Source organism: Perognathus longimembris, chromosome 7 (assembly GCF_023159225.1).
Source record: "Perognathus longimembris pacificus isolate PPM17 chromosome 7, ASM2315922v1, whole genome shotgun sequence".
In the NCBI taxonomy this organism is placed as follows: Eukaryota; Metazoa; Chordata; class Mammalia; order Rodentia; family Heteromyidae; genus Perognathus; species Perognathus longimembris.
The window spans coordinates 16,486,365-16,488,484 of NC_063167.1; the positions used below are offsets into that span (position 1 = coordinate 16,486,365).

General features: G+C 70.3%; 1 protein-coding gene across 1 annotated transcript; it reads left to right on the forward strand.

Moving 5' to 3' along the window:
* The first annotated feature begins 335 nt into the window (after positions 1–335).
* On the forward strand, positions 336–1,285 carry Sfn (stratifin). Its single transcript, XM_048349854.1, has one exon. The coding sequence runs from the start codon at positions 442–444 to the stop codon at positions 1,186–1,188; it is 747 nt and encodes a 248-aa protein (XP_048205811.1). The 5' UTR covers positions 336–441; the 3' UTR covers positions 1,189–1,285.
* Positions 1,286–2,120: the final 835 nt, after the last annotated feature.

Here is a 2,120-nt window from a genome sequence, read left to right on the forward strand (position 1 = left end):
TCACCGCAGCCAGATGTCTGCACGCGTCCCCACCCCTGGAAGGACTGGGGAACCTGCGGCGGCTTCCTAATAAGGGCATCTGGGCCCCGCGGCCCTGGCAGCAGGGGGCAGCGCCGAGCAGCAAGGTGCCGGTGCAGGTGGGGCCCGGCGGCTGACTCCCCGGTGACTCACCCCCCACATCCCGGCCCTGTTACCTTGAAGGAAGAGCCGGAAAGGGTGTGGGAGAGAAAAAGGGGGAGAGAGAGAGAGAGAGAAGAGAGAGAAAAGAGGCAGGTCCCGGGCTGCAGTCCCGCCCCGGCCCCGCCCGGCCCCGCTCCAGGCCCGGCCACCCAGCCAAAAGGCCGGGGAGAGCGGGCGAGGCCCAGAACCCGGCCCGGCCCCGCAGCAGCCCCGTCAGCCCGCCGCCCTCGCCGCCCTCGCCGCCCGTCGGTCCCCAGAGCCATGGAGAGAGCCAGTCTGATCCAGAAGGCCAAGCTGGCCGAGCAGGCGGAGCGCTACGAGGACATGGCCGCCTTCATGAAGGGCGCGGTGGAGAAGGGCGAGGAGCTGTCCTGCGAGGAGCGCAACCTGCTCTCGGTGGCCTACAAGAACGTGGTGGGCGGCCAGCGGGCGGCCTGGAGGGTCCTGTCGAGCATCGAGCAGAAGAGCCAGGAGGAGGCGTCGGAGGAGAAGGGCCCCGAGGTGCAGGAGTACCGGGAGAAGGTGGAGGGCGAGCTCCGGGGCGTGTGCGACACGGTGCTGGGCCTGCTGGACTCGCACCTCATCAAGGAGGCCGGGGAGGCCGAGAGCCGCGTCTTCTACCTGAAGATGAAGGGCGACTACTACCGCTACCTGGCCGAGGTGGCCACCGGGGACGACAAGAAGCGCATCATCGACTCGGCCCGCTCGGCCTACCAGGAGGCCATGGACATCAGCAAGAAGGAGATGCCGCCCACCAACCCCATCCGCCTGGGCCTGGCCCTGAACTTTTCCGTCTTCCACTACGAGATCGCCAACAGCCCCGAGGAGGCCATCTCCCTGGCCAAGACCACGTTCGACGAGGCCATGGCCGACCTGCACACCCTCAGCGAGGACTCCTACAAGGACAGCACCCTCATCATGCAGCTGCTGCGCGACAACCTCACTCTGTGGACAGCCGACAATGCCGGGGAGGAGGGCGGCGAGGCTCCCGAGGAGCCCCAGAGCTGAGCCCGCCCGCCCGCGCCCGCCCGCCCGCCCGGCCCTGCCCTCCAGTCCCCAGCCTGCGAGAGGACTAGCACGGGCGGGACCCGGCCCTGCCCCGGCCCTTCCCGAAGGCCCCCTGGAGGAGGCCACGGGGTCGGGAGCCCGGGATCCCACTCCTCCTACAGCCGCCCGGGGCTCCTGTCCTTCCTCCCGACCCGGCTCCTCCCCGGTCGTGACTGGAGATGGGCGGTGTGACTGTGAGTGGAGAGGGAAAGCAGGTCTGCCGGGTGTGACCACGTCTCCTCTCAATAAAAGTTCCCCGTGACACCCCTGTCTGCTCCGGTTATTGGCCTTGGGCTGGGGCTGGCTCCGGGCGGGACTTTGAGGTTGGGGTCCGGCTCTCAACGCCGCGGGGTCCCCACATGGCTCCGATGGGGACGGGACGGGAGGTGGAGGGCGGGGCGGCGCCGAGGCTCGCGGAGCGCTGGTGAGCGGCGAGCCCCGCGCATGGACCCCCGCCGCGCCGCAGGGGGGCGCTCGCGACCACCCCACGCTCGCAAGCCCAGGAGAGCCGAGGCGCCCTCCATCTCAGGCCAAGTATACGGCGCCGCCATTAAAAACCCAGCTCAACAGGTGCGGAAGGGAGCGGGCGGGCGAGGAGCCGGCGCGAGCGGGGTGGGGAGAAGCGCGGGAAGCCAGGGCGACCTAACCCGCGACCAGCAGGGACAAGCTGGGACCCGCGGCCCGGCGCCACGCCTCGAATTCACAGTAGAGGCGGGGCCTGGGACGCTACTGCCCAATCACAGAAGGGGATTACCTTGGGTCCTGCCCCCAGAGCCCGACTGCCCAATGAGGGAGCGAGCGGCGGGCAACTGAACAGCGGCTCGCGGACGGAGGGGCCCGCGGCCCCGCCACCCGCGGAGCGCCGGTGGGCGGCGCTTTCCCGGTTCCACTCG